Below are 22,474 nucleotides of genomic sequence, written 5' to 3' on the forward strand. Positions count from 1 at the left end.
CCCAGGATAGAGAAATACCCGAGTACTTCAGCTGGACCCTTTTGGATGGGTCATTTCAACAGTGAACAAAGAAGGTATCGTGACTACAGGGCTCTGTAGATAGAAACACCTCCCCATCCATAAGTGAGACAGGAGAGCATGGCTATAAAACACTGTTCCCAGTCATGCTGCTGGCAGACAACCATTAAACTGGGCTATGCTCACAAATGAATTGAGGATTAAAGTGCGTAACACAAATTGTACCTGCAAGTAGCATTAACTATTTTGAACAGTCTGTACCTGAACAAAGGTGAATCAGAAGTAAGATCGTTTAGCATCTGACAGATGAAATCAACTTAATGAAGCTGCAGATGTTTGTTAAACAAACAAATCAACAACCCGCTTTACCAGGGGTAGCAGATTCTAGGCTCCAAGTGAAATGCTGTTGAATTTCAAAACACTAATATTAACAAGCAGTTACAGTTCACCCAGAAATTCAATATTCTTGTTAGCCAACAAGAAGTCAAATACATCAGCATTTTGATTAAAAATACAATTAACTCATTTACATGACTGCTAAAACCTTAAGCATTTTACCACATTATTACACTAAAACCACTCCAGATGTAAAGGCACTTCTACTAAAAAATTTACCATGGAAAGGTTCACTTTAAAGACAAGCTTTACAGCAGTGAAAAGAGAGGGGAAGATATATAATCTATTGCTCTATTTACAAAGCATATCTACTTTAGCCTCTTCTACAGTACAGTGGGTATAAACACCTGACGGGAGGTGAGGGAGCCAAATTCTCCTCAGCAGTGCTCATTGACAGGATGAGGCAACAGGCACAAACGAAAACATGAAATGCAATCTGGATACAGGAAAACATTCTACTGTGAGGCCATCCAACAATGGATCAGGTTGCCCAAAGGGGTTGCCAAGTCTCCATTTTTGGTGATATTTAAAATCTGTCTGGACGTAGTTCTGGGCAACTATCTCTAGCTGACCCTGCTTGAGCAGGGGGTTTGGACTACATGATCCCCAGAGTTCCCTGTCAATCTGTGACACCAGCAGCTGCTGGAGGAAGACCACAGTTGATTTTACATATTTACATCTGCAGCACCAACAACAACTTTTCTCATCTCTGAAATAACACAATCAAGGCTACAGAGCTGGTGACAAATACTCTCTCAGGTAAGAGTTAAGTTTACTGATTGTACTAGGAACAGATTTCTCTATTATAAATAGTTATGTTCTTGGGAGACTAAGAGAGGCCATCCAGACTAATCTTAGACTCTTATCGCCATTGCTAACAGCTTTGAATTGCAACCAAATCATCACAAAAATGTATTTTCACTTTTTAAAAGTGTATTGCCTGTTCAAGCCACACTCCAGGTGTATATATGTATGTATGTGTGTATATATGTATGTATGTGTGTGTGTATATATATATAGGCTGACTATATACCAGCTACCATAACCTCCAGTCCTGCAAAACTGTATATTAACTGCCTTGTCATGAAAATGCACCTCTAGAATACCCCACATATCCAAAGATGAAAGTTAATATATGTTAAATATGCACTCAAAAAAAAAAAAAAAAAAAAAAAGTAGTTTCAGATAATACTAGGATAGCATTTCACCCAATGTAGATCTGATTGCTTTTTATCCTACTATGCACTCTCAACAGGAATCTTACTATGTTTGAGAAACAGACTTCAAATAAAGCCTTGAAAATGGAACTTGTGTTCTTCCACTCCTTCAGCTATAAAGAGAATGAAGTTGACATTGCAAATATCACTTCTGGAGGACATCACCTTAGAATCACAGAATCATTAGGTTAGAAAAGACCTTTAAGATCATCAAGTCCAAACTAAACCCAGGACTGTCAAGTCCAGTGCTAAACCATGTCCTGTCACATTTACATATCTTTTAAAGACCTCCATGGATGGTGACTCCACCACTTCCCTATATAAGCTCCTCCAGTGCTTTTGTTGAAGAGATTTCACCAGTACTCTCATTTCATGTACCTGTTCTGTGAAAATTCATTTTCATATTATAATTTAGGTAAGGGCCAAAGCTATTTAGCAGCAAATTCCTCCATGATGATTATTCATGGCTGTGAAAGAAAAAGCTGTAACAAATATCTCTATTTAAGAAAAGCAGGCAGTGCCAATACCTATTCTAATTTAGTGGTGAAGTGGCAGTACTGCTGGCTCTTGAGAGTCCTTTCCCACAATATGCATCTCATGCAGAATAAAACATCATATACCCAAAAGTTTTCATTGCTTCAATTTCTTAGAATAATTTTGTTTTCTTTTGAATATCTATTTGCTACATATTCTGGCATTGATCTTGGATACATATTCTTGTTAACTGTCACAGAAATATTAAATACAGACACTTTTAAATGTTTGTCTTAAATCTTTCAAAGACAATTTCTCTGAAAAGTGAGGGGTTTTGACTAAAAAAAGAGAAAAAACCTTTCTTCCAAAACTTGGCTTTAATATTCCATTAGATTTATTTTTTTATATATATATACACACACACACACATACACGTATGTAACATGCACATATATATCTCAAAGCCTGTAAATATTTTTGACTCCTGAAGTACTTGTGTTCACCACCAGACAACTGCCAATTTGGTGCTGTATATTAAGGGAGCAAACATAAGAGGAACAGACCCCAATTACCCAGAACTCATTTGCCAGGTATAGTGATTGTCTTGAGATGCTGAATGACCTTTGACTTTCATCAGATTCAGCCTCTCTTCAGTTTCTTTAGTTTTTATCTTCTTCATTGATGCTCAGTCATCTCTGAAAAGCCCTCTGTTTCACATAGATAGCATATCAGTATTTCCCAGACCATTCTGTTAATTACAAGGCAAACAGCAGTTCCATAAGAAAAAGAACTACTAACCAGGTGTTAGAAACAGCTGTGCAGTTTACCTCCAAGAAAGACAATATTTACCTAGTTTAATGACAGGTATTTGGTTCAAGAACTCAAGCAGTAAACATTGACTTTGGTCTGCTGGGCAGACCAGAGAAGCAGAAAGATGTGTCTGATTGCTACTATGAGGAAGGCAAATTCAGATGTGAGATGATTCAGAGACAAGAATATTGCATGGACTTTGTGCAAACTGGTGTAAAGATCTTTGGTAGGCCACTGAAAATTCATCAGAACTGAATGGAAAACTTTCTCCTCAGGCTGTTAGTTGCTTGGTCAACATGACATTGAGACAGAACCTCAAACACTCACAATTCTTTTCTTGACAGCACCATGCCTCAATGCTTTAAAAATATTCTTGCAGTGTATTTTTGGGAAAGACTCTAATCTAGACTTGATGATACAATGATACCTATGACGACATATTCTGCTATCAGTCTCAGTTCCAGTCGTTCCATGTTCTGCAGCAATCATTCTGCTACAAGGTACTGTTTGTAAGCCACAGACATCCATGAGGGAAGTGGCAGAAATCACTCTTTTTTTTTTTTTAGAAGTATTTTTTCATGCAGAAGTGGGAGGACAGAAAACAGACTGAAATCTAAACATAAAATTTTCCAGTAGTGCCATGGCCAAGAATCACCAAAAATTATACTCTTTCCATACAGACATACACTAACCCCAGCAGAGTCTAACTTTGGGAAAGCTTAACATAAGCATTAGCTTTAAAAACCAGTACAGGTGCAAAAGGCCACTAAGGTAAAGGATAAACCGATTTGAGGAATGCACTGATTAGGAATTAAGGCAAAGTTAAGCAGTTTTAATCTCAAAACTGATATTCATTGCAATGCAACAGGACTCTTACTGATCTAAAAGGAGACTGTTTCTAACATTATCACAATTACAGATGAAGCCTTATCTTTAGAATTTTATTAAATTAATAAGTTAATAAGCTGGGTCACTTAATCCTCTAGTTTAACTTCTCTAAAAGATTACTTTTCAAACTTATAACCACAGCCATTAAGGTAATGAAATTTTACAAATACTCAATTATATTACTGGCTATACATAGCAAAAGTGAAATAGAAAAAAACCCTGTGAAATATTCAGAAAACTGAATGCTTCATTTGCTCAGGTGTTATTTTAGGGGCTACTTCTTGAGAACAATGGCAAAAGATGCACTTCCTAAGAAACTGTTCCACAGACACAAGCATCAGAAGAGACAATGGGAAGAGTACAATGCAGTAATTGGGAGACTCACTAGCATCATTCTACAGTTTTATCATCATCATCATCATCAGTATCGTAAAAGCTGCTGCCTCTAATGATAGCAGAAATGCTAGACAAAAGTTGTACAGCAGTAGTGTGGGACAAATTTGATTATCAGGTACTGATTCCAATAGATTTTAACCTTTTATCTCTAACATGCAAGATTTTTTTTTACCCTAATGCTTCAATACTTTTATCAACTATTACAAAAATAGCCTTTTTTCTACCAAAGAAATTTCACATGATTGTCAATAAAATATTTATTAAAGAATCTTATTAAAAATCCAGTGTTTGAGGACATTGGGAAGAAAAAGCGATACATGTCCATTAAATGAACATAAAGTTTGTTTCAATTACAATCTCTTTTATGTTTTACTTTACAGTAAATGAAATCTAAATTTACCTCTCCAAAGGCATGTAAATTAGTACATTTCGGTGCCATCTAAATATAATAATTAAAACAAATAACACTTTTCTTCATTATGATTCATACATAATTATCAATTATTATGTCTTTCTCAGTACTTAAAGAGTGTGTTTGCATTCTCCAATAAAAGGTATGCTAACAATATACTGAATAACAATATTCAGTATGTATCTCAATATTTTAAGATACAGAACTGCTTATTTAGGGTTGCCTAAAGAAGAACTTTATTTTGCAATAATTCAATCATGTTGCCCTGTGTCATCTAACATTAGTTTAAAAGTTCAAAGACATTAGACTTCTTCCTTGGTTTTCTTCCCTCCCAGTATCCCAGTATGCTTCTTAAGCATACTTTTCCATAAATCAGTTCAGAGCTCTTTAAACTTACCTATATTTTTCAGTAGTGTCTGGTTTTGAGACACACCCCTGTGGCACTCTAAAATACTAAATTAAAACAAAAATACTCAATAATATAGATACTATCTTACTCCCTATCTTGTTCAGTACATCATCATCAAACAGTGCCTCAGGGGAAGGTACAGCAAGACAGACATGATAAAGTGCTTCAGAAAAGCTCTTTATTCAGCTCTCTACAAAAAAAAATTGAAGGTTGTTTTTCTTCTTTTTTTGCCCCTCAAGAAAAAAACATCATTATCAAACTTTATAAACTTTCCCTTAATCTAATTTGATCTAATCTGATCTCTTCTTCTTACCAAATTCCTGTCACCTAGCTGCTCTGTAAGCTGATCATTTTAGAGATACTCAGCTCTAACAGCAGCTTGTAGTAGGGAAGAAAAAGAAAGTCAATATGTGAGCAAAGGCGAAGAGTTAAAAACAATTAAAAATATATAAAGGATTCGAAAATGGTTTTATCACCGCTTCAGTTTTCTATATGAACACTGTACTGGGAGCAAACACATTACTTCTGGTTCTCAGCGTTTCTCCCTGTTTTTTTCATCCTGCCTTCTCTGATCAATACAGCTACTGAATCCCAGTAGGAAAATTCAGATTATAAAGGTCTTTGTTTATTTTATGTAAAATATAATAAAAATATACACTGTAAATATACTTAGCAGATATTTATGGTTCAAATCTTCCACCAGAGAAAATAAAGAAGAATCTCTCTTCCAAAATAACTTCCATTGGTCTGAAAATAACTTATCTCAAGTACATTTATGAAGAAGGACCTTCTACTTACCTCAAACAAAATGAAAAGCACTGTTCTGAGGGATGGTAATTTGAATCTATTACAAGTCAATAGCTGCTAATGGTTGCTTTTACACTGGCAACTATTAACATTTAGTTTCCATTAAAAAAGGGTATTTCTTGGCAGATTCGTGATGGGTTTTTTTCACAAGTTTATGTTCTTCTCTTGACATCATTCAGGGAAAGAAAAAGTCTCATACAAGTACCACCTTTGTTAAATGACATGTAAAAATCAAAATTGTAGATTCTAGCTGACTTGTTTGTCAATTCTCAAAACTGTCAGTCTACATCAAAAGAGCAACTGGCATCATTTCAGAAAAGAGGATATTCTCTGTATCCTTCACTGGACACCAGGGAACCAAGCTGCTTAAGTTCCAATCTGAGCTGTCCTCTAGGACCACAACTGATGCTACAGATGTAGAAACCATAGTTCAAGATAAACAGTTCTTATAGGAAGTGCAGTGCACCTTCAGGTTGTTGCAACAGGAAGACATAGGAAGACTTAAATGAGTAACTTACGGATGTTTATGTAAACACAAGGCTTATTTGATAAACAACACACGCCTTTAGGAATGTAGAAACTTAACATAAGGAAATGGATCCACTATGTAAGTACTACATCTGTGCTACTGTTTATTTATGAACAAAAAACGCTTAATAAAATAATGCTCTACAATGTGGTCTTCTGGCAGAACTCTGCATTGACAGACAAGATTCCTAAATTCAATTCCAAGCTTTCAGCCTGTAGATTTTGAAGTGTTTCTGTGATGAGTTTAATCATTTCAAGAAGAACTGACTGAATTATACTGTGAAAAATTGAGTCAGTTCTTAAGATTTCAGTAAGAACTACAGAGAACACTATCGTAACACGCCCATTACATGTACTTCAGGTTTTTGGGATAGGCTTTTTCTTCTTTTGGGGAGGTTCATTTCCTGTTTTGTATAAGTTGGGTTTTGGTGGTTTTGTTTTGGTTGTTTGGCTGGTTTGTGGGTTTTCTTTCTTTAAATATAAAGGGGTGCCTTCTTACCAGTTTATGGAGCTGCAAGAAATGCATTTGCAGATTATTTTACAATTTTCTAGGCATTGCACTAAAATGCACCACTTCAGCCTTCTGAAGTTCTATGCATCACTCTCTTTAGAGTGTAAGAGCATCAAAACTGGTTTTAATTACGTTTTTTAAGCATCCCCTCTATAGTTTTGTAAGACAACTGGTGATTCAGATGCTCAAGGAAGCACCAGCTTTAATGCTGTGACAGATTTCTTCCAACTTCTTCTCTCTGTTATAAACCCTGAAAAAGTACATTATTTGATAATATCGAGGTCAGTATCCACACATCACTTGTGGTAAAATGCCCATACTCCACATTCAGCTGCCAGGTGACAAAAATGCCAATTAATGTTTGTTACTTTTGCTATGTTTGCATCTCAATGCCGGCCTAAAAATATTATAGGAAGTGCAGGTTACTTAAGCAGAAATCAAAGACAAAACTAACACTTTTTGCTACCAGAGTCAAAGGAGGACTTTCATTCAAAAGATTTGCTTTTAGCAGTTTCATCTCCACATTCTTAGCTAGGCAAAGCAAGATAACAAATGTTAAAGATATACTGTCTTCAGATGGCAACAAAGAACTACCCATTAAACAGATCATTTTACAGTTCTTAATAATTTATTAGCACATTTATTTAAAACTGCTTATGGTCACATATCCCACAAGATAGCTGGGAGGTACCCTATTTTGTTAGGCAAACATAATTTACTTTTCTATCACTCCCACACCTACATGTTTACAATGACTTCCACATATATCTTAGATATATCTTATCATGATCCTAGTATCAGAGCACTGCAACCTCAAAATGAGAAAACCTAGCAAAATAACCCTGTCATCCCATATAAACACACCCCAATCCAATAAGTCAGCACATTTCCACACATTATGGCACTGTTAGTTAAGTAGCAAAACACAAACATGCCCTTCCTTGCCAAAGGTTCGCCATTCCACTGCTGATATAACAACAGCTAAAAGATCCCAAACCAATTCATCTTTGGGCTCAATTCTGTTCTAAAATCCATGGATTAGCAATAAACAATCTGCTACAGCATGCAGTTCTTAAGTAAGGTTTTATCCATATAATTTTCAATCAACAACATAATTTATCACTGCAATCAGCAGGCCAAGAAGAGCCACCATCCAAAAGGTTAGTTTATATAAGGTGATCAAAAAGTTAACATGAATGTACAAAGAATTGTAAATACATGTGATCTGATCAATCTAACACTTCGTACTGTACAGGTTTTTGAAGAAAATAGTACTCATTTTCAACAGTTTTTATTAACTGAAAAGATGTAGAACTTTGCCATGATTACAAAAATGAAGCATACACATGCATCTGCCCTTCAATACTTAAAGCCTCAGTTGATACCAACTTTGCATCCATAATTAATGTATCATGATTTCACAAAGTAGAAAATGAGAGTGCTTTCTTCTGAATTGTTATATGTTCAAAAAACAAAATTTGAGATGATTTTGTAATAGCACAACAGCAGAGTTTATCTTACAGAAGGCTTTCTAACTGACATTTCAAGAAATCTAGAGTCCTTGTACCTCAGAGACCAAAAACTATGAAACCCAAAACACCACCCCAAAACCTTCTTTGGCATAACTTTAGCAAACTTATGAGAGATATGAGCACTAGTTTAAAAGAAAATCCCAAAAAAGCAAATCCTGAGCCTTGATTCTTGTTAACATCATTACAGTTATATTCTACAACAGTAGCAAGAAGAGGAAAATTACTACGAATTAACAACAACAATTCCTATATTTAATGTTATTTAAAAATCAAAGTGTTACCTAAGGCAATTACCTTGCAGCCTTTTAATATCTACAGGGAAAAGCCTAAGGGAAAATAATTGACTTCGCTAATTTTACCCTTGGCAATTATAAAATAGCTCTGCATTTCATTATGACTACAGAATTTCATGTCTAATTGTCAGCCCCGAGAGAAGCACAGAGATAAATGCATCCTGCACAAGCTCAGACAAGAATTTACCAGCACAATAAAATTATCTTGGTAGCAGTGAGTTCAGTTATGCTAAAACCCCCTTTAATTTAAATTCTGGTCTATACAACAGCTATGCATGTCTGCGGAGGTTACAGCTACGCATGTCTGCAGAGGTTACAGCTACCATGGTCAGTGCCATGCACAGTAAAATGCTGCTCATTTCATTAGCCAATTTGCTAAATGCCAGCAAAAAAAGCAGTACTGTGATTTTTACTTTTTACATCAAAGAACACAAAACATTATGAAGGAAAAAAGTCACAGTTATTTCACACTGCTAAAAAACAGATGCCAGATTTGAAAATTCATCATTTACAAAAGAATAAATACAGTATGTTTAAATCATTGCACCTGTCAAGAGATTTCTATAGCTTGTACTTCAATTTTTCTAACTTTGCTAGTAGGGTTAGACGTATGAAAAAGAATAATTTACTAAGTCAATCAGTTTCCATAATGGCATCCCACTTATCGTATGTAGAAGCTATGAAAGTATTTAGATGTCAGAAAAATGAAAAAAAGTGCTAAAATGTTTTGGCAGAATTTTCCAACATGCAGTATAATGATTGCTTTAAAAAAAAAAAAGTATTTCTTTGCACTTGTGCTTCATTTCACTGTAGGCTTGTCTCCTGGCAAGTCTTCAGGGATTATACATTCCTGCTGCAATACTTAATGATGTACTAAATGCAAAGTAATAGTTGCTACGTTTTAGAAAAGTTTCCTCTTATGTTGAAAGAGAAAATTGATGTAGGGCTAAATCCTTTGGTCTGTGCTGAGAAACTTACAAGGTATTTTAAAAAAATGAACTGATACAAATCAATGATAATTACTAAAATCAGTTACACCCCATTTTGATTGTGGTATGCACTATTTAATTTTTTTTCTAATACTTACTACAAGCTAGCTCCATAATGGCTTAACCCACTATTCCAGTAGATTGACATCTAATTTTCTGTCTCTCCTCTTGAATCTCAGCTCTGTGTTAGAAAATGACACCACTTCTGAGAGAAACTGTCATACTCATGATCAAAGGAGTACAGAAATACTCAACTACCACAAGGAGATTTAGCATAAGGATCTAAAAATAGACTCCTTAGGCTCACAATTGCAACTATGCTGATTATTGACAATTGCACAGGACAAACATTTATTTTACACTACAACATGGCAGCAATCTTCAAATGTATGAAAAGCACCTCTGCAAAAAAGTACTGTTTCCTGTTTCCATTGGAATGGAACACTTAGCTTTTCACCATACAGTTAGGTGTTACACTAGGCTGGCATAGGAATGCCCAGGAACCTCTCTCCTTCACGGGAGGTTTTAAGAACAAGCTAGATAAATGCAGGTCAAGAATGATTTTGTGTAGCTGATCCTATTGGGTGAAAAGAAGAACTGTCTAGAGACATTATCTCTTAACATCTCCATCAGTCTCACTTTCTAAGGTAATACATATATACAACTTGTTTCTCATTAAAAACATCTCCCTGTAAAGTTTCAAACAGTTTGGTTGAGCAGTTGGATTGCAGCTGTCCTTTAGAAGCCAGTACATCCACATTAGTAGGGCAATCCAATTTTCAGGGGCATCCAAATCCCTAACAAAGTAACTTTATTAAGAGCAAAAGTCACCTGAGACAAAGGAGTAAAGCCTTTTGCCCCCCAAATTATCTAAGACAGCAAACCTTTCACAAAGCACAAAGTAAAAGAAAATAAAAGACCAAACATGTCTTCAGCTGGCCGTTTGCCAGAGGTGTTATAATCTGACATGTCATGAAGATGCCACTGCATATACCCTAAATTCACCAAATTAACCACCCATCCATTACTACAGTGCTTCAGAATCTATACTAAAGACTGCATCACAGTAATTCTATGACAGTGGTAAACACATTCACAGCAGCAGCAGCCTGTCAAATTTACAGCTATAACATTAAGTATGACAATTTTTAAATGATGCTCCACATATACATACGTAACTGCTGATTTTTTTAGAGGGCCTCTCTTTCAAAAGACTTGCTAATATTTACTTCCATTGGCAGTAGAGGAATTTTTTCTTTTTACCTTGGTATTCTGCAACTGTGCAAGGCTTGCGCAAGCATTTGCTAGAAGAAAATCTCCACTCAAAACAGCCATTTTATTCCCAAACTGCATATCCTTCAGTGGGCCATCACAGGACTTGAGCTCACCAATGTTTACTATGCCACGATGCACCAGGAAGGCAGTATGGATCAGCTCCGTAATCTCAGCCAAACTTCTTTGACTGAAAGAAAAAGCACAATTATGTTTGAGGCTATGAAGAACAGAGATTCTTAGTGAAAATAAACAACCAACCACATGTACTAAACAGGTACTTTATTAATTATCATGTAGCTCTTCTGTGTACTTCTAGAAGCCACAACCAGGAGGTGTTAAACACAGAGAACTGTCACTAAGTATTTCCAGGCAAGCCGCAGGTACCACAGGTTCCACTTCGGGGAATGCTGCCCTTTGTTTGAATTCTTTCACAAAATAAAGCAAAATAATCAATATAGTCCTCATGGTGCTTTCTTTTTTTGTTTCGTCTACCAGAAGCTTGGGGGACATTGACATGAAGAAAATGCCAGCAGAAAGTACTGATGGAAAGAAACAAAGGACATATCAGCAGGGGAGTCCTGAGCAAGCCAATCCAAACACCCTAAGAATGCTGCAGTCAACGACCGCTCAAATTAGAGTTAAATTAATAACAGGATACCTTGCAGCTCAATACTACCAAAGGGGAAGGGTAGGGGTAGGGGAAGGAGAGGAAAAACAGCTGAACATTTTAGAACTGTGTACTAACGGTATTTCACTGGTTGTTTTAGTCAGAAGCAGCAAAGGGGACTGTCTAGCAAAGAGGCCAGTTTTATTGGATAGGTTCACAACACAGTGTGCTGCATTCTGGGTTTGGGGGTTACAAATCCCTGTGCGAGCCTCGCCATAGAGGTTATTCCACAGAGGCTTGCTCTCTATTTTAACATTTTGGAAAAGGCATGAAAAGAGTCATTAGCCCAGCCCTCTCCTCGCCTCCTCCCACAATTCAACCGTAGACCTCGACAGTGACTGTCCCTCCAAGGAGCCCGGAGATGCCACCTTAGCTCAGAACGACAATGAGGTGTTGAACATACATAATAACTGAGCAGGAATAAGGTGAGGGGGAAACAGAGCAACGCACTGGAGCATCCTTTTAGCACTGGAAACACATAGGACTCATTTTTACAAAATCTTCAGCACATTCACATCTTTTCTGACTCAAGCAGTTCCCTTTATGCCATGGAGACTTCATATATGAGCAAAAATGCAATCCCTGCCCTCAACTAAACAGATAACTAAAGGCCTTAAAGTTCTAATTAATTACAACATAGTACAAAGGCATGTTATGTTCTCTGTACTTATTCAGAAGTGGCCAAGCACTGATTCATTGAGTAACCAAACTGCTCCATACCTTCACATACAAACACACCTGCTGGTACGTGCTCAGGTTAGATTCTGCCTCAGTACTAACATAGTGCTGAGCAAATTAATTCTGTTTCCTCTGGACAGTGCACATGTGTTCCAACTGTCCCAAACCATATTAATCTAAAGTAACCTTCTGCCCCAAATATATGTGACCTGCAAAGAGCCCCAGCAGCAACTGTTTCAGGGCAGTGGTCACTGCCAATTAGCAAGAAGGAAGAGCTGGGATAGTCACACGGCCTGGGCAGGCACACAAAAGGCAGATGAGCTGGAGGGAGAGCATAAATAGAGGTTCCTGATGTATTTTGCCATGCACAAAAAAACTAAGCTGATTTAAAAGCTGCCTTTATAATTCACAAATTGTTGGCTCCATGCAAAGAAAAACAATTCAAAAAACAAACAATCATTCTCCATGTAGTTAAGAAATCTGAAGGTTGAGGCTGCTTTTCAGAGGTGATGGAGAAACTCACACAACCCAGTCGCACTATTGTAATCATGCTTGGCTCGGCTCTAACAAAGGGTTAATAAATTTTCAAGCTCAGAGAAAAAGACTAACAAGACATCCCGATGCTCCTGCTGTCATTGTCAGGGCAGCCCTTGGAGGAAATGTCCATATCAATTCAGTTTATCAGATGGACAGCTGATCAACATTAAACAGACTTGCTCTGGGCAGATTGAGCCGAGCTACCTGTTATGAATAGCAATGAGAGCCCTCTGCTCCCTGCTGCCGAGCTCTGCCATTTCCGACTGCCGCAGATCCCAGGACATATGGGGATCCCTAGTGACGAGCACACAAAGCTGCAGCTAACTCAGGCGACGGCTCATTTCCCCCAGCTGAAAGCAGGCATTAATATCCTGAGGAGACCAGGCCTGCCTCTGTGACCCCCAACTATTGAAGCAAAACAACGACTGTCCTCTTTCTTCATTTAATAAGCTTTTAATGAAGGAAATCAAAATCCCCGCTTTGATTTCAGCATCGCTCTTCATGAAAAGGTTACACAAATACATCAGTGTCATGCTTTCCAAATGCTCAGGATCTGGATGTTTTCATTTCTTTTTCTATAATCCGTTTGTTCTTCAAATGGTATTTGTATTATTTGTGCTAACAAGAGCCATATTAGGCAGATAATCTAAGCCTAATTCTGATCTTACATACTGCTCTTCCACTCTCTCTCCCTAGCAGACTAAAAATATAAGAATCAGTGCTATTGCAGAAATCCCAGGCAACACATTTTGTAATGCTTTTTGTGATAATCTCTATAATACCCAGGCACAATCACAAGTCCACAGTGCCGCTGATACAGGAGGATCCTTGACATGACTTTGTAAAGACCAGCATCCAACAAATAAACACTGCTGTTATGAAGTTGCTGCTAAATGGCTGAAGAAGGACTATACACAGCTTTCTCCATCTGGAGTACAATTCTGTGATTAACTAATTTCGTATTTGAAAGCAGCCAATCCCAACATAAAAAATAATGTTTAAGCAACACTGGACTTTGAAACAGGGCAAAGGGATGATAAACTCTGACTGCTTCCATCCTGTTTTCACTCCAGAGCCCACAGTCACAAAACAAAGAAGTGGTTACCACAAGAATTACGTGTACTTACCTCAGCACAAGGTAGTACTGAGAAAACAGCCAACATTTCTAAACACACAAAGTTCCTAAATGGAAGTGGGCTAAGTACTAGGAAAGCTTTTTCACCAAATGCTATCACACTTCCATGCCTTTCACCTCTGACGCAAGAACTCCCTGCAAAACACCACCAAATGCCCCAGACTCCACTTATAGGCATCACATTTCAAGAAATGATACTGTTTTGATCTCCACACATGCCATAACCACCTATTCTTTCTCCCTTTACAAAAATCAACCCACAAGCACATGCACAATTACATGAAGAAATGGTTGTTCCAAAGACAATGGTACAGAGGCTTGCACAATACCTGGGGCACCTTACTAAGAAGTTTTGACGGGTCACAACCTAACTGGCTGCTGTGGTTTTAACACTTGCTTCTGACTCCTTGTTCCTGCACTTTCAGTACCAGTGCTCCTAACCTAAACCTCTGTTAAATGCTTGCTATAAAGTATCCCTTAGATTATGAGCTCCTCAGGCTATAAATGTCATCCTGGAAACACAAAGGAAAAACTAACTATGAGCAATTAAAAAGCTCTTCAGCAACATCCATCGAAGCTACACTGACACTAGGACTGTGAAACATCAGCTTGCAGGAAAATACTAGGAAAACAAAAATTTAGTTGTATGGACAATTAGATCCTGCAACAAGTAAAACAAGTGCAATTTCTATTCCCTCCCTTTGCTCCCATCCTGCAATGAAAGCACACAGATCACTGACATTTAAGTATGTTTTGGTGAACTTTGATAAACTTCTGAGCAGCCTTCAAGAAGCCAGTACCATTGCTTCAAGAGCTCTTACAAGTGACTTCAGTTCCTAATTTCAAGTCCTACTCCAGGAAGAAATAATAGGATGCTGTAAAACATATGATAAAAGAGACATATTGAATAGTACAGTTGTATTGCTGTGAACAAAAGAGCACTTCAGCTTAAATACTCCTCAGCAGTATTTGTGATGGAAATTCAAGTTCTCAGTAACAGCAAGAGAACTTGAGTCAGTTTACCTTTCATTATCAGCTAACCATCAGAACTACACTGGGCTTCTCAAGGGATGACAGGTTATGCAAAGAAACATTTAATAATTAAAAATGTCATTCTCAGGCATGATATTTCACAGAAATGGGCCAAAGACTTAAATTAGCCATTAAAAACCATATTTGAAAATTTTTGAAGCAACTAATATGAACAAAGACAATGAAAGTGATAGATAAATCTTTAAGAACTCTTATCATTGAAGCTTTGTATTAAAGTGACTACTAGTACACACCCAAGATTTGAACATCTTCTTTGTGATTGTCAATTCAATAGTTTCCCTTCAATACAAAAAGGATTAATTTGGATGAAAAGCCTCACATTCAGCATTTAAAAAAAAAAATTTAAAAATACCAGCATCAATTCCATTTCAGTGACAACTATAATAATCTATATATACACACACCTATGAATCTGAAATAAAAAGAAGTAGTTCTTTAATGGAAAATTACACATGAAAAAGCATTAACTAAAGAATTAAAGTAATTATCTCAGGCACTGACAATGTATTTGGGCAGCACTTGGTATCTGATTTTACATTTTTTTGTGAACAGTGAACAGAAAGAAAAATTCTATTAAGACAAGAAAGTGCTTAAACTACATTCAAGTTGATCTTGTATGCTCTGGGTACTAGTGGGGTGCTGCACCAAGATAGCCCACTTAGTTACACAGCAAGGAAGGGCAGTGATTTTTACAGCTCTTTTTTCCATTCACCTGTCAAAGTCAATGCCATGGTTAATAAACCATGATTAGAGGAACAAAGCCTAGTGAGTAACAAATAGCATCATAGTGATGGAAAGTCTCATTCCCATCTTCTGTGTATAGTCTCTTTCATAAGAAATTAAATGGCAGGGAGGCAGGTGTTTAAGCCAGTCAACATGTATGGCAGATGCCGTGATTTCACCAACAGGAAAAATCTTCAGGGTAAAGCAGCAGATTTGAGCAGAGCACCAAATATTCACTGCAGTACCATGGCTCATGTGTCTGTTTTCCAGCAGAAAACATCTACCCACTCCTTTCCTTTAATAAGGTTAGAGACCAAGACTTCCATGGTTCCTTCTATCCTGGTCACTAAACTACTGTAGGAGTGTCTTCCACCTGAGGGATAAATCAAGTTTAAAGGCATCAGTTCCATGAAGTTTGTTGAGTATGCTGTTTAATTGCGTTCCTAACAACCCGTCTAAACTGTCTACATACCCTACCTCTTTCATCTCCTTCCCTTCCTAGTATCACAAAGTTTTGGAAGCAAAATTTCTACCAATACTCCTTCATGTATTTTTCTTTATTTTTGGAAAGACCTTACATTTTCACTGTCACCCCCACCACTGATTATTGCTTAGGTTCTTTTGCAAATTTTGTCTTAGTAAGATCTTCCCTCAGCCCATTATAGGATTTGAAAATGTTTTCTGATTTCTGGTGGGCAGACATTCACTTGAACTTGGCAAGCCAGTTTCCTTAAGAATTGTAGGTAGCTGGCAGTGGAGAAAGAGAAGCCTGACTTGAAGTCAAGGTCCTGTTCCCTTCCTTAGTGCAGGAATTACAAAGAAGAGTTTTTGCAGGTCTTGGCTTCATTGTTAGGTCTATCACAGAACAACCAATTCCCACTTTGTACTCCAGATGCAACATGCAAGTGAACCAACTTGTATCAGTTTCCAACTAGCGCCACTAATGTGCCAACATGGCCACCACCAGGAGCCCTCGAGCCTGGGAGCCAGCTACCTGTACCAGATTGCAAGAATCCACATCTGCACCATCATCCCCAGCAAAACGAAGCCCTAACTGGTGAACTTGTGTCTGGCTTATTCCTATAATCAGCATCAGTGGCCAAAGAACAGTCATCACAACCTATACCACATTTTTCTTGGGTTGGATGGCCTCATCACAGCAATTCCCCTTTCAAGTCACACAGCCTAAAAGAAGATTAATAATGCCAGTTCAGAAACAAAAGCATCAATTATGGGAAACAGGTGAGAGAATCTAGACAAAGACCTGGTAAGGATCACTACCTCAAACTCAGTTTAAAAGGAAAAAGTGTTAATCTGAAAAGCCAGAAGGAAAATACCACCAGAATCACTAAGTCAAACTGATGCTTTCCAGTTCCCAGAGGCAGGCACCCAGGCTGGGACCAATAAAGAAGGGAATACCAAGAGGAAACCTGCTCAGTAAGAGGTACCTAGCTACTGTAAGATCCAGAAACCAGTGACAATGCAGCTGTGTGAACAATGAGGAGCAGGTGGGCTGGGCAGACATGGTAAGAATCTAGATACACTCGCCGTAAAGACCAATCTTGTCATGTTGGGACTTTATTAGCAAGAAGAATACAAAGGACATTCTGCAAGAGACAGGTATTAAAAGAACAGTGAGGAGTGGTGGCAGGCCTAGGTATGTTTTTTAATCCCCACAAACCCGGATATGAGAAGCTTAAATAGCTTTTTATCTTATTTCAGATTTCATAAGCACTAGAAACTGTTAAAAAGGGAGATATCAAATACTTTTCCGGTTCTCAGAGATCCTTCCTACACTGCTAGAGAAGAAACAGACTTGAGACATGAGCTAGTACTTACATAAGTATTGTTAAAAAAAATAGCTTTACAGCTTAGGTTTTATGGCTTTTTTATTTTCTAAAGGAAGGATGGCTAGCTTAACCTAACTGATCAAACCAAAGGAAAAAACATGAGCATTCACCTGAAGACAGAAAGAAAAAATTAGTAAGTTATCTGGAAAAAGATTTCTTGGATTACTTGAACACTGATGCCAAAAATCAGTAATAAAATGTAGAGCTCCTAATTTATAAGCATATTGTCGAATTTATAAAATCACATATCATAATCACATTTTAAAATCGCTGGTTATCCTTATGGGAAGATTCACATTTCCAAAATGAAGTAAAGCTGTCAAATGCAATATTTTGGTTTTATAAGGCAATTATCAAGATTTAAACTTCTAATAAAAGCCAAGTTGAAATTCCATTTGGTATCTGCTATAGACTATATGAACAGCTATGTAGACCACATTAAGTACTTCATCAAGTAATAGCACGAGCTGTTTACTTCTTCAAGGATCTACTTCTCTCATTTTGTACATAATGATGCAGATATTCAGTGTTCAGTATGCTCATGCAATAATGTATATCAGCAATAGGTAGGTGTATTGGCAATGTATTGACACAAGGTTGAATTTCTAAAAGGAATTCTGCTGGCTCAAGAAATGTTGCATTTAACTTGAATTCTCTATATTAAAGATTCAATTTGCTACAAAGACCTCATATCAGAAAAATTAGGGGAAAGTGAACATGAGTTCAATACATTTGTTATATGAAAACAATATACTCCAAACCAATACACAAACATTCTTTATAAATACAACAGATAATATTCACAGGCATATATTATACATGAGCAATATTTTCAATGATAAAACAAGCTGAATAAGTCAGATAAATTAAAAAGAAAAATTTGAATACTTTTCAGAAACTCCTTATGAATATTTCACTATATGACCAAAAAGCCACAAATCCCCAATTAAAAAGACTAAGCTGATTAAAAACAAAACAAAAAGCAAAAAACCTGTGATTTAGACAAAGCCAAATCAGCTGTAAGTCCTTCCCTATATAGCTTAGACAAACTGAAAAACTGATAGGACCAAATACGAACCAGAGAAACTAGGCAAGGAAGAAAATTGATAAAGGACTGGATGAGAAAATACAGAGATGGACAGGGAACTGAGCAAAGGCAGTTTAAAAAAGGATATACTAAAAAAACCTCAAACCTAAGAACAACTTTAAGAACCGCATTGGTCCATTATGTAAGGTTAGGCAGAAACAAAACCACATAAAGGCAAGGCACTTTAGAAAGCCTGTTGTATTTTAAGCAATGCATTTACACAAGCAGGTGTTTATATTTCTTAGCCCACAAGCGAATAATGCTCATGAACAGCAGCAGTGGGTAAGATTTTACAGTTAGCAGGTCCAGAGAACTTACACTCAGGAGAGAAGGCAACAGAAAAGGAATAACACAGCTAATAAACAGCAAAGAGAATGAATAGTCCTCAATACAAAGTCAACTGAGCTGGTTCAATATGCTTTACTCAAGTTATAATACGCAATGCAAAAAAAAAGGTCGATCAAAAGATCTCAACGCACACCAAATATATACAGGACTAGAGACTCTTTCAAGAAACAAGCACCCAAAGTTTGGAAAAGGGTGGAAGGAGGGTAAAGGAACAGGTCATCCAAGATAATCAGCTAAGATACAGAATGCAACTGTGGTCAGAGCGCAGTAGGATCCACAGATGACTTAAGGGAAGAATATTAGCAAAAGTAGTGTTTCTGTCAACCCTGAGTTTCTGATACCAGTAAAAACTATTACTTGAAAACTTCAGTCAAGAAGAATTTGAGAAAGGACAAAAATGTTGAAAAGAGTCATACTAACAATCAAAGCAAAGCTAACAGATGAAGTGAGGAACAAATGCTATTTCATGCACGGAGAAGGCTGATATTGGATCAGTAGATTTGGTCACAGACATTTTAAAAAAGGTTAAGTATGTACACTACAGACAACAAATTCAAGAGAACATGCTGATTATCAAGCAAACATAAAATAAGATCCAGTAGCCTGAACCTAAGGAAATCCAAAAAGAAAAAAGGGAAGGCACTTTCCAAAATCCCTTACAAAGAGCAACAATGGACTCTCCATCTACGGTGCAATTGAAGGTAACACTTGATGAACACCCATTGCACAAATACTAAAATTGATTACAGTTGGGGAAAATCTATCTGACTACCAGAATGATATCTCTTAGTTATTCATGTATTAATGAACAGTAAAGGCAAGGAAAGGAAACTTTTCAGATAATAAACAAAAGATGCCTAGATTTGGCAGCATACGTTGGTCCTTGTATCTGAAAACTTACCATTGGCCAGAAGCCCATTTACTTTTAAGGAGGTATAAATACTTTCAGCACTGAGATTTACAAATGCATTTATTTCAGCCACCTTCATCAGGAGAAACATCAAAACCAGAGCCATTCGGTCCATGAGAGTTACTTCCCATTCCCAGCACAGGAACACACACAGCCACCATCAGGCAGGGAACCCATTCTATTACAGCAGGTATATTAATTCTGTCTTACAGTGCACAGAAAATAAATATTTCAAAATGTATTTGAAGCAAGTTCTGCAAGAGGAAACAAGCTGCATTCAAGATTCATTCCTGTCTTCACATATTTAGGTATCTAAATTACACTGGTAATGCAGTACTAACCTGGGAATACATACAAGTATTCCCACAAAGAACAGGAAATAAAGGAAAAGAGAGACCTACAAAATTATTTTATGGATATAAGGGTGTGTATTTTACGTAAGTATACATATTTTATTGAATTACAGTTTTCTGTATAACCATTTGGAGGTTCTAGCCATGCAAGTCACATTTATTAAAGGCAGCATGTCAAATAAGAGTTGACAATTACAGGCTATATCAATACACATTATGCCAGATGGTAATGAGCCGTATGCAGAGGGCCAGCCATCCAAAATAATCACACCATTTTCCACAGAAATGTTGAAGAGGTTATGGTTTATTACACAGTGCTCATTAGATATACAGTGGCAGCATTAGCAATTTTTCCTTCATTTGTGTCTCATTTAAGACTCTGCCCCCACAAGCCCATTCAAATTAGTACACAAGGTTAAAATCATTACAGTCAGTGGGAAAAAAATATTAAGTTTTATTTTTATTTTACAGTAATGGTAGATCAAAGGTCCCTGGAATCTATTATTCTCTCAACTATTATCTAACACAGGATACCAAAAGGAATGAAATTCACTGTCATTTGCTGTGAAGAAAGATAACCGATTTTAAATGGGTAAACTCGGTACTACTTAATTAATAACGCTAAGTGAAAACAACAGTTAGGTTGTGACACAAAGTGACAAAAGTCAGAAAACTAAAAGTTGAAACTGAATTTTCAGCCTTGGCTTTGACCTTTCTCATCTGCTTTTCAATCTGCTGCTTTAACAGCGTGGAAATATTTAAGTGACCAAAAGGCAACTCATCCTTCACAGCAGGTGGAAAAAACAGTTGTCTCAAGTAACTAGAGTGTCATCTCTGAGAAAACACCTATAAGATGATTTAAAATACCTTTCTACTCAGCTGTGTATGTTGGCTTCCAGTTAGAAAATTACTGTTGGAGACGTATTTTCCTGCCTTTTTCTGTTTATAGATGGTATGGGGGTGAAAAGATGTAACGAGGCAAAAGTGAAAATTTGTCAGCACAAGCAAAGATATGTTTATCGCTCAAAAACATGCCAATGTCCCCCAAACTCCAAGTGACAGCCAGCATTTGGAAGTCTTAAAATTGTGAAAGAGAGGAAGAACTTAAGTACTGGATGTGCCACCTGACAACATGACTACAGAGAATTGTCTTTTGGGTCCAAGCTCCTCTTTTGAAGCATGCAGTGCATCACTTGGAAATCTGGGTCTCCCATCAGGCAGCCACCCAGCTCTCATGGCCAGGGCATCCTCACACCTCCTTCCTCAGCCATTCCTGCTGAGTTATGCTGCCATCACAAAACCTTGAATTATTCATTCCGCCAGATGGCAAAGAGTGAAAAAAGTCAGTCTCCAGGAGAGAAAGGTGGGACACCTGGACTCCAGATCCTGCTCAGCTAAGTAACTTACTAGGAGGGAAACAACATTACAAACTCATGCATTCCTGACCTAGATGTCCTATATCCCTGTATTTAGAGAAATTTACTGAAAATTCAGACAGAGAAGTACTTTTGCATCCTTTCAAATTCTCAAGAAAGCCAAACCTGGACTTCTTGCATCCTCAGTGAATGCTTAGTCAGCAGCTAAAGAACACAGACCAATGTTAACAGCACATCTCCAGTTTGACAACCCACTCACAAAATTTGACCAACAAATTTTATCTGTGTTTTGAAATTGTTTGAAAGACACAAAGCAGGTTTTATTTAATAGGGTCTTAGAAAAAGTGCTTACAAAATTAAAAAGAATTCCATTAATTCCAGGCAATGCCAGTCTTACGAGAACTGAACAGGTACTCTGGTAAAAAACTTGTTTACTGTATTTAGTTAACAACAATATTTTGCAAAAAGGTCATCCTACTACCTGCCCTTTGTACAGTTAGTTTTATTACTGACAAAACCACTTACCCTAACAAGGTGGCACTTTTACAGGCAGACACCAGCAAATATGAAGCAAATATGAAACTTGTGCAATGCAAAACAAATGCAAGCCCTGATTCATTATACCACTCAATGGGCATCAGGCTGATTTAAAGGTCTAAATAGCAAACATAATACAGAAGTTTTATAGTTATTTCCATGCTAAGTTTCCAGACAATGCAGACTAAGTTTAAATGCTAACATTAATTCAAAAATGAACACCAGTAGCCAACTTCAAAAAAACTGCTCACAAGAAAGCCCACCT

At 37.1% G+C, this 22,474-nt stretch overlaps 1 protein-coding gene across 3 annotated transcripts in view; it reads right to left on the bottom strand.

Moving 5' to 3' along the window:
- Positions 1–22,474, bottom strand: part of PDSS2 (decaprenyl diphosphate synthase subunit 2) — a 125,767-nt gene that overhangs the window by 41,634 nt on the left and 61,659 nt on the right. For all 3 annotated transcript variants that reach the window (XM_048298867.1, XM_048298868.1, XM_048298866.1), the window contains one exon: positions 10,944–11,142. In XM_048298867.1, the coding sequence (XP_048154824.1) occupies positions 10,944–11,142 (199 nt within the window). The remainder of the gene's footprint in view (positions 1–10,943; positions 11,143–22,474) is intronic.

The sequence above is a fragment of the Corvus hawaiiensis genome, chromosome 3 (genome assembly GCF_020740725.1).
Source record: "Corvus hawaiiensis isolate bCorHaw1 chromosome 3, bCorHaw1.pri.cur, whole genome shotgun sequence".
NCBI classification, from domain to species: domain Eukaryota; kingdom Metazoa; phylum Chordata; class Aves; order Passeriformes; family Corvidae; genus Corvus; species Corvus hawaiiensis.